The sequence below is a fragment of the Schistocerca americana genome, chromosome 11 (assembly GCF_021461395.2).
Source record: "Schistocerca americana isolate TAMUIC-IGC-003095 chromosome 11, iqSchAmer2.1, whole genome shotgun sequence".
Classification (NCBI taxonomy): domain Eukaryota; kingdom Metazoa; phylum Arthropoda; class Insecta; order Orthoptera; family Acrididae; genus Schistocerca; species Schistocerca americana.
Window position 1 is genome coordinate 20,653,741 of NC_060129.1, and position 12,442 is coordinate 20,666,182.

Below are 12,442 nucleotides of genomic sequence, written 5' to 3' on the forward strand. Positions count from 1 at the left end.
AATAGAAGGAGGTTTCTAACTCTAGTGATCGCGGACTGGTGCCACGTGAAGGGGGTCCTGGATCACGGCGTGCCCTAACGTTCCCTAGGCATGACGCAAATCGATTCCTGAATCGATTTGTGCCACAGCCGGTAGCAGTTTACATGACAATTCTGCCGCTAACAAACTCGCTTGCGAGTGGTCAGCAGGAGAGACATGCCTTTGCTTCTGCCATGCAAACGCCGTTGACCAACGCACATTAATAAAGGCGAGCAGACAAAGACGCGCGAGAACAATAGCGCGAGCGATACAATAGCAGCTGCGATGAGCCAGAGCGTCCTCTCGCTACGGCGGGCGGCTCAGCGCAGACTGGAGGTGCACGGCGGCGTCCAGAGCGGCAGGGGAGCGCCACTCACGGGCGCGGACCGAAAAGGGAACACCAGGAGGCCACCACCGCAGATAGAGACGGCCAGAGCGGGCGCGGACGGAATAGAGAACGTCCAAAGTGGCAGGGGAGCGCCACTCACGGGCGCGTACCGAAAAGGCAACACCAGGAGGCCACGACCGCAGTTGGAGGCGGCTAGAGGGGGCGCGGACGGAATAGGGAACACCTAGAGCGGCAGGATAGCACGACTCGCAGGCGCGGACTGACTAGGGAACGGCAAACAGAACACCAGGCACCGGGCAGGCATAAATATGCGACCCGGTCCAGCAAGCAGCCAGTCTCAGGGAACACCTGATGAAGATGTCAAGTAATGACATCGAAGTATTGTGTTTGGAAGACGCTGATATCCGGCAGAAAACCCGATTTCCAAGAGGTAGTATGTAGCACTTCGTGCAGCCCCTGATACTTTGCAAAAAAACTTCTTTATCTTTCCCTTTGGCGTATACGAAGTTGACAGCATCACCCACTGATCAACCTTATACTGTGGTATTCTTCCTGTATGGTCCACAGCTTCTTCCTGGTTTTCCAGTGCTCGTGTATTTGCCCTCTGTACTGTATTCCAAATTTCCCTAATCGCTCTGACAAATTTCTTAACAGACACTCTAGACTTCCTTTTTTCACTTCCAGTATGTAAAATGGTGATGTAGTTTTACGACCATATGCTATTTCATATAACCATAATCCTGGATTTGTATGCTGCTTTAAGTTGTAGGTGGAGACGATGTACTTCAAATAGGAATCCTAGCTGGTTTCATGTGAGTCAGTGTAGAATCCAGGCATCTTCCTAATCATCCTGTGCATTGTTTCACTTCCATTGGCTTGTTGATGGAGAGAGCTCATTCTTAACTTCTTCACATTCAGTAACTTACACAAATCCTTGAATAGGTCTGACATGGAGTTCGCTCCCTGGTCTGTTGTTATTGTTTCAGGCAATCCAAAATTCAATATCCCATTATTCAAAAGAGTTTGTGCCACTGTTTCTGCCTGCTAGTTTGGCATTGTGAACATTTCTAAGTATCGTGAAAAATGATGTATGATTGTGAGTACGTACTTATCCTCTGATGGTGTTTTATTGAAGGGACCTAAAACATCAATCTCCAGAAATACGAATAGTGCTAATGCTTCAGGTAACCCCTGCAATGGTACTCTCATTGGACACAAATCCGCTCTCTGTGTGCCCTGTATGCAATTCCGTGCGTACTGGTTTGCTTCTATTTGCCTGTTCCTCCATCAATACTTCTCCACTACTCTTCTGTTGGTAGATTTGCAACCTCCATGTCCTGCTAATATGTGATTATGAGCTTCTTGTAGCACTCTGTTCCTCAGCTTCTCATGCAGCCCCAAGTTGGTTTCTCTGCATAGCAACCCATCCTCCATACAAAACTATGATTGCTTAAAATACTGCTTAATTCTTCATTCGCTTTTTGTGCAGATTCCCATCCTTATGATTATGACCCCCAACATGAAATACTGCTACTTTTCTACATTTCTGTGGTTCTTCCCACATTTATGCACAACTTCAAAATCAAATTCACTTAGTCTTACTGCCCATTGTGAAAATCTACTGGAAATATCCTTTAATTCCAACAACCATTTCAACCATTTTAATGCCGCATTATCAGTTATTACTGGAAACTTTTTATGGTACAGATAACATTTGAAATATGTTGTTCCTTAAGTAAGGCTTAACATCTCTTTCTACTTTGTGGAATAATTTCTTTGCACAGAATTTAGTTGCCCTGATTCATAGGCTACCAGATGTTCTACGCCTTCCACCTCTTGTGACACCACACTGTTTAGTGTATGGTTTCATGCATCACATGATAAAAGAAACTTTCTATTAAAATCCGGAAATATCAACTTCGGATTCGTTGTTACAGCTTCTTTTATCTCCTTCAAAGTTCACTGGCACTCTTCCTACCACATAAATTTAGTTACCATTTTTAACAATTTAACTCTGTCAATGGTATGGTAGTATCCACAAATCCTTTTATGAACCACCGATAATAGTTCGCTAGTCGCAAGAACGACTGCAGCTCCTTTACAGATTCTGGTGCAGGAAATTCACATACAGTCGTAATTAATGTTGGGTATGTCTGAAACTCATTTTTATTTATGATGTGACCTAAGTATGCCAGCTATTCAAGCACAAAATTGCACATTGCTGTACCCAATGTTAAGTACGCTGCATTTAACCTTAGGAATACTTCCCTTAGTTGCTGAATATGCTGTTCCATATTACTCCCACACACGATTGTGTCATCAAGATACACTAAGCACCGCCATGGTTTGAAACCTCTGAGTGCTCTGTCCAACAATCCCTGAAATGTTGCAGGCGCATTTTTTAATCTGTATGGCATTTGTCTCAATTCGTATTGTCCACACTATGCTGAATATGCTGATTTGTGTCGATCCTTGGATGAAGCCTATACCTGGTGATAATCACTCTTCAAATACATTGTTGAAGAAATTTTCATTACGCTAAATGATCAAAGATTTCTTAAATGCTTGGTAAAGGGTAGGCGTCCATTATGGTTTTCGCATTTAGGTGTCTGTAATCAAAGGAAAACCTGTATTTCTGCGACCCATTCAATGACTTTTTTGACATGACAACTATTCATGACCCCATGGACTATTAGTTTCTTCAATTATTCCATCTTTCAGCTGTTGGTCGATAAATTCCTCCAAAATTGGCTGCAAGCAGCTATTATCCTGAATGATTTTCACTAGAATGGTGATTTATTTCCCATTTGTATGCAGTGCTGTGTAATATGCGTAAGTGCTAATGACTCTTTTGAAAAAAATAAAGCCTTAAATTCCAAAAGAAATTTTTCCATTCATTCTGCATAGCTGCTCTCTAGGTGCTTCACTTTTTCTCATAGTGCAGTTTCAGTGGTGCACGACGTGGAAGACACCCCTCGTGTCCCATTCTTCTTGCTTCAGGACATCCATGTTAGCGATTAGCAACCCCTTTGTTAATCCTATGTCCTATGCGCTGAAATTATCTGTAGAAACAGGTTCTTCTCTTCACGCTTTATTTCTTGAGTGCGTACAATACCTCTTTTGACTAAGCACCACACCTGACCTAATACTTCATTCTCTTCTAACAGTTGCACCACACACAAAAGTCCTACTGGCAAGCTAGTTTCAGTAATCAACCAAAGCGGTTTCGCAGTACCATTAGGTAAACAATCGTCTTAATCAAGCTTCAGTGTGATCGTCTGTGGTTTAGTCGGTTTGTCTTTCATGACAGAATTCTGTCGTGACATCGCTACGCTGACAATGACTTCATGTAACTGAAAATTTTTTCGATCAAGTTCCACCCTATGTAGCTGGAGATCGGGTATGGCGCGATGCTGAAATAAGAAATCTAATCCAAGAATCCTGTCATAGCCCTCACTCATGTGTGGCACAGTATCTAGACATTGCTTAAACTATACTGTATCTAGGCAGAAGTCTGTGTCCACCGATTCTAATAGTGTCACTTCTTTTCACGCCAATTCCACTCAGTCTGTACTGTGTCGCTTACATTTCACCAGATCACTACTGGCGACCAACACATGAGCCCCTGTGTCCAACAATATATCCTGCGACCTGTCTTTCCTACTATTACCCCTCTGCATACGATTTCGTAGCATTCAATCTTACTGGGATGCATCGTAGGTGCGCTTGGGGCTATGCCTTGAAGCATCCCCAACTCTCTTGTGTTTCCCTTTTTAGGTACTCCACCGCGACGTCTGCTCGTAGATACGTATCGCTGGTAGGTTTTCCGGCTTTACTTCCCGACGTGACAGCGAAGACTCTTCGATGAGGCGTGGGCCTTGTGTTTCGCTATTACTGCGAGTCTTGTAAATATCGCTTTTACTTAGTAATTTGCCTGGCTAAAACTCTCCCCTTTTATGATTAAGACAGCCTGCGCCACCTTTCGGAGGGAGTGGGGACATCAAAGAGTCACAAAAGTTCATATTAAGCAGTCTGTAAAACACGTAAACGTTCACTTCAGTTAGCGTGTCAGTTAATGCTTACGCTTTCCGGTAGATGGTGCTGACTTACTGCTGAATAGCTTTGGTTCCGCAAAACCTTCACTGATTAGTACTAGGTAAATGAAATAAGTACAACACTCTTGTATTTCACTTTCACTCTATATTCAAGGATTAAGATGGTGATGGATGATGACCTATTTAAAAGGTTCCTAGCCTGGAGGAATCTAAATAGTCCGTAAATGCCGATATGCACGCGCTCTGCGTCCAGATTCGCAATTAACGGCACACGACACTTTCAAACGTCCACACGTTAATATCTGAATAATGGTACCTCTGAATTCACTCGTATCAGCAGATAATTTGTTTCTGTCGTCTATATGTCCGGAAAGTTCCAATCTGGCACTGAAGTCCTAAAATCCCCTTAATACTCTGTTGCTACCAACAGTCAGAGATCGTACACTACAACACTTTTAATCTCCATAATATTCTAACAGTTTATCGTGAATCTTAACACAATAAAGTCCAATCTATTTATTGTCCCGCTGACTGACACGGGTTCCCCATCCATTAACGAAACAATCAAGGGAAAAAAAGGCGGCAATAATGACGATCAGGCCTTTTTATAGGTTTTGCATCACAAGGATTTAACGTCACTGCCTTCTCCATGACGGAGCGTCCATGGCTTTGCTGTACTTAGACGTTAAACTACTTGCTGATACACTATAATTTTCATCTGCAATTACCGAACTATGATTCTACACTATTTTCCCCTATAGAAACTCTATTCTTAATTTTAAATTATTCTTTCTATGGCTTTTGTCACTGTAAACTGAACCGAGGTGTTGCATGCTGCCTCGTTTTCTACTTCTAAAACTATTACTTTCTCTTACTTTATTCACATCATCTGGAGGCTGGCAACATTGCCTCCTTACATGCCCCATTTGTCCACACCTGAAACATTTCATATTTGCTGCCAACACTGTCCGTTTACCAAGCATTCCAATCACCAAATCTATCTCTTCACATTCTATAGCTAACTGAACTGCTGTGAACAAATCCGTCTTACTCCTGTCTACACATGTCTTGATATATCTGCATGCAACTTTCGTGAAAAAGTGTCGAGCGCCGTCTGCTCAGTTTCTTGGAAAACAATTTCATTAAGTGCAGCATCCTGTCCCAGTTCATAGGTACATCCATTAATTTTTCGTATCCCATATGCAAATTGTTCCACAATTTGCATATTCTTCTTAATTGCCAGCCCTAATTGTTCTCTATAGTGTCTGGCACTATTTCGTTTCGTATATCTTTGAACTGACCCTTATTGAAATCCTTCGAATGTTGTGGCTGCCTTAAGTGCTTCTGTATACCCTACATAAGATTTTGCTTCCCCTGTTAGTCTCAGTTTTGCAACACTCTATCATTCCTGATCAGGCCAACCTTCCATCTGAGCCAGATTTCGAAAGTTTCCCACAAAGTCCTGCACATCCTTGGTGTCTTACACTTGCAGTAATATCTACTTTACAAAATGCATGAACATCAAACTTCTTCTTCATTTTTTTTGAATCACTATACAAAATATTGCAGGTTCATACATTGCCTGAGAAGGTGACATCAGTGTTCTGACACCAGTGCTTAATGACCCTTAAGATTGTCTCCCATGAAGAGTGAAATGAGACATCAGTATGACAGTAGATTTTTTCAGTTAATTTCTTTTTTCTGGCCCTCGGCCGTAGTACATCAGCAACAGCTTGGTGGAGGCCTCCAGTTGCTTCTCATGTAAAAAAATAGACGTCCATCATTGCTGAATGCGCAGAGAGTGCGGCTGAGCATGACATCACACAAATGCTGCTGTCAGTCACATCTCTGGCGCCTCCCTTGTGACTCATGGCAGGCTGCCCTGTGTCGTGGTCGAACAGCAGACCCCATACTGCACTCTGGGATGTTGCTCTGGGTGTCACAGGCTCGTGGTCTAGGCTGAGTCATTTAGTACGTGAATGGGAATGGCTGAGGACTTAAACGCTTAAAGCACGTACTCTAGACTCTTCTATAGTTGCAAATAAGGAAAGGCTTCCATCCTCCGCTAGCGTACTGCAGAGTCGACATCTACATCTACATCTACATGGATACTCTGCAAACCACATTTAAGTGCCTGGCAGAGGGTTCATCGAACCACCTTCACAATTTTCTGTTATTCCAGTCTCATATAGAGCTTTGAAAGAACTAACACCTATATCTTTCCGTACGAGCTCTGATTTCCCTTATTTTATCGTGTTGATCGTTTCTTCCCATGTAGGTCGGTGTCAACAAAATATTTTCTCATCCGGAGGAGTGAGTTGGTGATTGGAATTTCGTGAGAAGATTCCATTGCAACGAAAAACGCCTTTCTTTTTATGGTGTCCAGGCCAAATCCTGTATCATTTCAGTGACACTCTCTTCCGTATTTCGCGATAATACAAAACGTGCTGCCCTTCTTTGACATTTTTCGATGTACTTTGTCAGTCCTACCTGGTAAGGATCCCACACTGCGCAGCTATTTTCTAAAAGAGGACAGACAAGCGTAGTGTAGGCAGTCTCCTTAGTAGATCTGTTACATATTCTAAGTGTCCTGCCAATAAAACGCAGTCTCTAGTTAGCCTTTCCTACAAAATTTTCTATGTGTTCCTTCCAATTTAAGTTGTTCGTAGCTGTAATTCCTAGGTGTTTAGTTGAATTTACGGCCTTTAAATTTGACTAATTTATCGTGTAACCGAAGTTTAATAAATTCCTTTCAGTACTCATGTGGACGACCTCACACATTTCGTTTTTTAGGGGTCAACTGACAGTTTTCGCACCATTCAGATACTTTTTCTAATTATTTTTTTTTTTTTAGGAAGATTTGGATCATTTTGACTTACCCTCGGACATTGTGTCCTTTGCAAAACTGCAGTTCGCTTTGTTTGGAATTACTTGATTGAATTAAGTTTGCCGGGAGATGATACAAGTGTCACTTAAAGTTAAAACACAGCTCCTAATTAGAATATAAAAATAGAAAATTAATTTCTGGTGCATGTTACTCATTTACGTTTTGTGTATAAATGTTGTTCCTGTTATTAAAATTCTCCTGTTATTGATATTTATGAGGTAGTTGCCCATTTAACAAGGTTAAATTAATTATTCAATTAATTAATTGTGTTTCGTTTGTAAGGGCTAAGATAATGCTGTGCACCGCATAGGCTACATACATAGGCCACGCATTTATTATTTGTATAAATTTATGCGAGGTCGAGCAGTGAAGGTGCACGTCTATGTTGTGTTATGTCTTTGGTTACAGTTCATGGCACATGAGAGAGCTATCTGATATAGTCATTTCATGTAAAAATATATGATCAGGGTATATGAGTATCCCACTGTAGCGGTTATTTAAGTTAAGCTTCTTTTTGTAGCATCTGATCAGTTGATTTTCAACAGATATTGTTATAACGCAAATTGTTAAACATCCATTAGCTTTTTACATAGCTACCTGTAACCGTTTTCTCTTCAGACAGAATTAAAGCTTCGTCTAAAATAATAACTTCTGGAGAAGAAATATGTATCATTTGTGAAAGAGACACTACAGTAGCGGACTTTCAGCATTGTGATACCAACAATGAAACATTGTATCCTTAGGAAAAACTCATCAAACTTCAGCATGAAATGCTGTCACCTGTGTTCATACGAGTTTCTGCAATGTAAAGCATGCCAAGTGGCTTGAGGGTCGAACAGAACTATTGTTTATAACGAGGTTCACTGAGACATAATTACAATCAAAGAATTCTGTGTCATTGGCAGTTGAGAGTTATCACTATAGTCTGTGATTATAGCACTAATATAGGTTACATTGGGACACTCCATAAGGTGTTCTCCATCTCATGAACATCAAGGCTGTGCCTTCTGCTCTATAACAGAGACAAAGACGAAAGCGGCTGTTGCAGATGGCCTAAACCAGGGATGGACAAACCACAGCTCTCACAGTTCATATGATGGTGGCACGCCGCTCACTGTACACTCTAGTAAACTTTTTACCTACCTTTCACTCTTGCCTGGAAAGGAGTGGCTCAGCCCTTAAGCAACTTTTGAGTCACCCCATTCTAGCTGGAACTGCGGCAGAGGGATCCATATTCGAAATAATAACTTATTTTACTGGAAATTATTTCCGAAGTGGCACACTTCCACAACAGAGCAGTTCCAGTAACAAGAGCTGCACGTGGGTCTGTGGCGAACAACATTGTTTAGTCGTCAGTGGGTTGGGTATTCTACAGTACATGTTTTGTGTCAGTGAGCTTCTTCACCCTAATCATTAGCCCACTGAACATGTATTATAATAAGAAAACCATAAAAAACAAATAAAATGACACCGAATTTCCTTCCCTGGCTGCGACCCTTACATAGTCACAGTGAGGAGTCTGTGGCTTGTGGTACTAGCTAATCTGAAAACCCTTGGCGTAAGACATCTTCCCTTTAGCTGAATCAAATTACAAACGAAGAACTCACAAGTATGTGCAGGTAGGTATGAGAGGCGTTCTCCCTACCCATTCTGTTTAGTTCTTGAATAAATACTGGCCTATGCTGTAACTTTGTAAGGTCTCAGTGCTGCCCTTCAGCTTTGATACACCAAAACAATACTCACGTAGCGGCATATGTTCCTCGCTACAACAACTGGGCACGGAAGGTGAAACTTAATGAGAAACGAAAAGATAAAAATTAACTTTAAGGAATCACTGTTTCGACTGACATCTAGAGTTGTTTATCATTCACACTTTCGAAAAGACATATGAGACATTGATGAATAGGTCCTGTAAGTAACTTATATTTAAAGTGTAACTGTTTTTGATCAGACACAGTTCACTTCACTTTGCAATAACAGAAATGTAAAAACATATGTGCATAATAAAATAATTTCCTGGCCTTTGCAGTAGCTGGCTTAGGTAATATGATATTCTAAAGTGAATTCTAAAGTGAGCTGCTCAAAAGGTACAATATCTCAAACACTCGGATGATCATAATGAGATTCGTAATTGTAAGACAAATAAATACACTTTGTCAATACCAATGAATAAGCATATTAAGCAATTTCTATTTTAAGAGTGGGAATTAACATTAATCAAAACTAATTAGGACCCACACAACAAACATAAAACTATCAGGGCACGTACTGTGAAGAGAAAAACAAATGTCCAAATGTGTGCGAAATCTTATGGGATTTAAATGCTAAGTTCATCAGTCACTAACCTTACACACTACTTAACCTAAATTACCCGAAGGACAAACGCACACACCCATGCCAGAGGGAGGACTCGAACCTCTGCCGAGACCAGGCGCACAGTCCATGACTGCAGCGCCTTAGACCGCTAGGCTAATCCGGCGCGGCTGTGAAGAGAATACTTTACACTGTCCAGAAGATAGAGTACCTTTAAAAATTGGTGGAATTTTAAGATTTTTTTTTTTGTCTGGTATTTAGTGCATAACACGTTAACATGAAAGCAGAAATTATTACTGAGAGTTCACAGAAACTGAGGAACAAGTGTATACGAGTATGTATCGCCAAAGTTCTTGACCTTAATAGCTGCCACTACATAACCATCATATAATTAAATCCCTGGAAATGAAAAAAGAGAATTATTCCCGCCCAGTGGCAGCACAAAAAAAGCTTAACCTCACTGTGAACATTTTATCAAACCCTGTTACGGGCAAGACCTAATACTCAACTTAAACTAGACCAAGCACAATTTAACAGAGCATTTATGTAAAAGGCAAATGTCATTATAAATGTAAACAAGTATGAAAAATCAGTAAATCTCTCTATCGATCATCATAACCATCATATATCACATAGTGACATTTAGGTACATGAGAAACAATGTAACCCAATTAAGTAAGCAACAAATAGATGACTACAGTAGTAGTCATAGAATAAACCATTGTCATTTGTTTGTCATGTATTATAAAAAAAAAGAAAAGGAAACTAAAGTATTACCTTATTCTGTATCCAAAACTGACCTTAAGGAATTGCACAGGCGTTTCATGTTTTGTTTCATATTTATCTATTTCTCGAGCTTGAAGGCCTACGGGATATTAAGCACGAAATTCTTTGAAATAAAAATGAACATCGAAATGCCAATAACGAAAACAGAAAAAATCAGGTTTCCTACAGCACAGAAATAAGTTATTTGAGCGCATAATCCCAATTACAGGAGAGATTTGTGCCAAACGATGACGTAACTTTACAACGATTTGCAGTGGTATGTGACGGAAACGAGGCACATTCTGGCTTAATTTTTGCGGGTAATCACAGTGAGCAGGAAATTCAAGAAGACGGTGGTCTGCACTTTCTATTGTACTTGTAAACAACACAGACCGAAACCGGGCCAGCGACTTTCAATTAAAAATGTCTCTCCTCTGTGGGAATATACATCATGGATATACGAGTGCATATTGTAGGCACATGGTTGACGACGTATGGAAGCCTGGGTCTGGCCATGACTCGTGCGTGCATAGCCTATTTGTTAGGCGACTGCTTGCGATAAGCGGGAAATCCGGGTTCGAGCTGTGGTCTGTCACAAATTTTCCCTGTTGTCATTTGGGCTGACAGCTGACGATTGCCCATATTTGCAACTGTGAGTGGATTTCGTGTGTTTCATAACTGCTTTAGTCGCTACTGTGCCTGTTCCTACGGACTTGTGTACATGTCCAGAGGAGCTTTGTATCGTATTTCTGAACAACTCAGGTATTTTAATATCGTATTTTCGATAGTTGTTGCATAAACTAAAACACAGTGGAGACACATCGGAAAGAAAAATGATTTGATACAGTGAAGTGCTAAGGATTGCCAGAGAAAAGACCAATTTGGTCGTCAGGTAAAATTGGACCACTTAGGCAAAGCCACCAGTGCAAGAGTCCACGTGATTTCGCTAAGCACAGGAACGGAGATGACACGGGCGTGAATGTTACAAAGAACCACTGGAGCTGCCAGTAAATAGTCTTCTATTTGGGAGGATTTTAAAATGCGAAGCAATGTGTAATACTTTCGTTTCCAGTGCAAGACGCTTTAAAATAGGAACAGGAAACAGAATGGATTTAACTTCAAAGCAACGCAGCATTGCGTTCACAAAGGGGTGCTTGCTGCAGTTTATCTTGAGGCACTGGTAGTCTGCATATTAATCAAATAAAATAACTGTCCGGAAATGTGGACTCCACCTCCGATACTTGGCAAAAAATGAAACAATGAATGTAAAATGGGATGGTAGCCCAGCAGATAAACGTCGAAATTCTTCTGACAGGCAAAATTATGAAAACTTATTCCCATCACTCTAAAACTATCCCTTATAAATAGCAGACATCACAGAGGAATAATTTGCAAGATAAACTTGACACATGTTTTTCATTCCATAAGAACTCTTCATGCGTAAAATATTAGAAATCTAACGGTTTTTGGGATAACAGAAAAAGACAAACTAAAAGTCTGACAATACAGAGACTTCAGAAAATAGTATACAGGCATTGCAGAGGTTGACATAAATACACTCCTGGAAATGCAAAAAAGAACACATTGACACCGGTGTGTCAGACCCACCATACTTGCTCCGGACACTGCGAGAGGGCTGTACAAGCAATGATCACACGCACGGCACAGCGGACACACCAGGAACGGCGTTGTTGGCCGTCGAATGGCGCTAGCTGCGCAGCATTTGTGCACCGCCGCCGTCAGTGTCAGCCAGTTTGCCGTGGCATACGGAACTCCATCGCAGTCTTTAACACTGGTAGCATGCCGCGACAGCGTGGACGTGAACCGTATGTGCAGTTGACGGACTTTGAGCGAGGGCGAATAGTGGGCATGCGGGAGGCCGGGTGGACGTACCGCCGAATTGCTCAACACGTGGGGCGTGAGGTCTCCACAGTACATCGATGTTGTCGCCAGTGGTCGGCGGAAGGTGCACGTGCCCGTCGACCTGGGACCGGACCACAGCGACGCACGGATGCACGTCAAGACCGTAGGATCCTACGCAGTGCCGTAGGGGAC

General features: G+C 41.6%; 1 protein-coding gene across 1 annotated transcript in view; it reads left to right on the plus strand.

Moving 5' to 3' along the window:
• The first annotated feature begins 303 nt into the window (after positions 1-303).
• Positions 304-12,442, plus strand: part of LOC124553955 (ankyrin-3-like) — a 98,262-nt gene continuing 86,123 nt past the window's right edge. Inside the window, exon 1 of the mRNA XM_047127968.1 lies at positions 304-453. Within this exon, the coding sequence (XP_046983924.1) occupies positions 304-453 (150 nt within the window). The remainder of the gene's footprint in view (positions 454-12,442) is intronic.